Genomic DNA, 1,291 nt, shown 5'->3' on the forward strand with positions numbered 1-1,291 from the left:
GTTATCGGTTGTTTATTATCGTTAACATTCTTCAAAATCTTTTTTTTTTTTACATCGTTAACTTGTTTCGTTACTATCGTTAACTTTCACTTTGTGTGTGTATCGTTTGGATATTAGTATATCTTTAAAATTATTCTTATGTTGGAAATTTTATCCAAACTTTCTAAAAGAGAAATACCTTTGATTTTTTTTAGTTCAAAGTACCCTCGCTATGGAGAAGGTAACACCATCCAAAGGAAAAGATAATATATTGCCCGAAGGCTACTGTTACAGACTTGACAGAGTGCTTAAGAGTGGGAAAGAGTCATGGCGTTGTGTAGACCGGAAGTGCAAAGGAAGGTTATATGTTATTGGAGATGAATGCACATCTGCCAGTGAGCACGATCATGTGCCAGATCCTGCAAAGTTTGTGCCTAGATTATCAGTGATGCAACTTCGTAGGAGAGCTGCAACATCGAATGATCCACCAAGGCGACTCATTCAAGAGGCACAACTTAATTTGTGTCCGGAAGTAGTTGCTATTCTTCCAAAGTACCAATCCCTTCAGCGAACAGTAGAAAGACAACGGAAAGCCAAAGGATCACCTCTCTCGACTCCAAGTTACGTAGGAGAAATAGATATACCTCAAGAACTTGTTTGCACGTGTGGTGGAGAACATTTTCTTGCATATGACTCCGGTAGTGATGACCCCGATATATATTTTATATTTGCTACTCCTCAAAATTTGAAACTGATGAAAGAAACTAAGCGCTGGATGGGAGATGGAACGTTCAAAATAGCTCCTCAGCTATTCTATCAGCTATATGTGATTCACATCATTTATAAAGGAATCGTGCTTCCAGTGGTTTATATTCTCCTTTAGAGGAAGTCAGGGGAAGCATATAACCGTGCTCTGACACAACTACATTTCATGGATACCGAGATTGTTCCAGCTTCCACATCGTGCGACTATGAAAAAGCATTTCATAAAGCTTTTCTTTCTGTCTTCAGAAATACTGAGGTGTTTGTGTGTTTCTTCCATTTATCTCAGGCCGTATGGAGAAAAATACTAGACATAGGATTGACCAATTTATACAGTAACAGTGAATAAATACGAAAATGTACAACAATGCTAGTGGCCTTGGCGTTCGTTCCCCACAATGATATTACAAATATTTTTGAATCATTACAAGCTATTATCCCCGACGACTTAGATGATTTGGTATTTTACTTCGAAGATACTTAGATAGGAAGACCTTATCGGAGACGAAGAAGGAGAGATTCTGTTTCCCCCTCGTGTTTGGAGTGTTCA

At 38.4% G+C, this 1,291-nt stretch overlaps 1 protein-coding gene across 1 annotated transcript; it reads left to right on the plus strand.

Annotated features, from left to right (window-relative positions):
- The first annotated feature begins 211 nt into the window (after positions 1-211).
- Positions 212-862, plus strand: LOC137622492 (uncharacterized). Its single transcript, XM_068353095.1, has one exon. The coding sequence runs from the start codon at positions 212-214 to the stop codon at positions 860-862; it is 651 nt and encodes a 216-aa protein (XP_068209196.1).
- The last annotated feature ends 429 nt before the right edge of the window (positions 863-1,291 follow it).

This window comes from Palaemon carinicauda, chromosome 29, assembly GCF_036898095.1.
Source record: "Palaemon carinicauda isolate YSFRI2023 chromosome 29, ASM3689809v2, whole genome shotgun sequence".
NCBI classification, from domain to species: domain Eukaryota; kingdom Metazoa; phylum Arthropoda; class Malacostraca; order Decapoda; family Palaemonidae; genus Palaemon; species Palaemon carinicauda.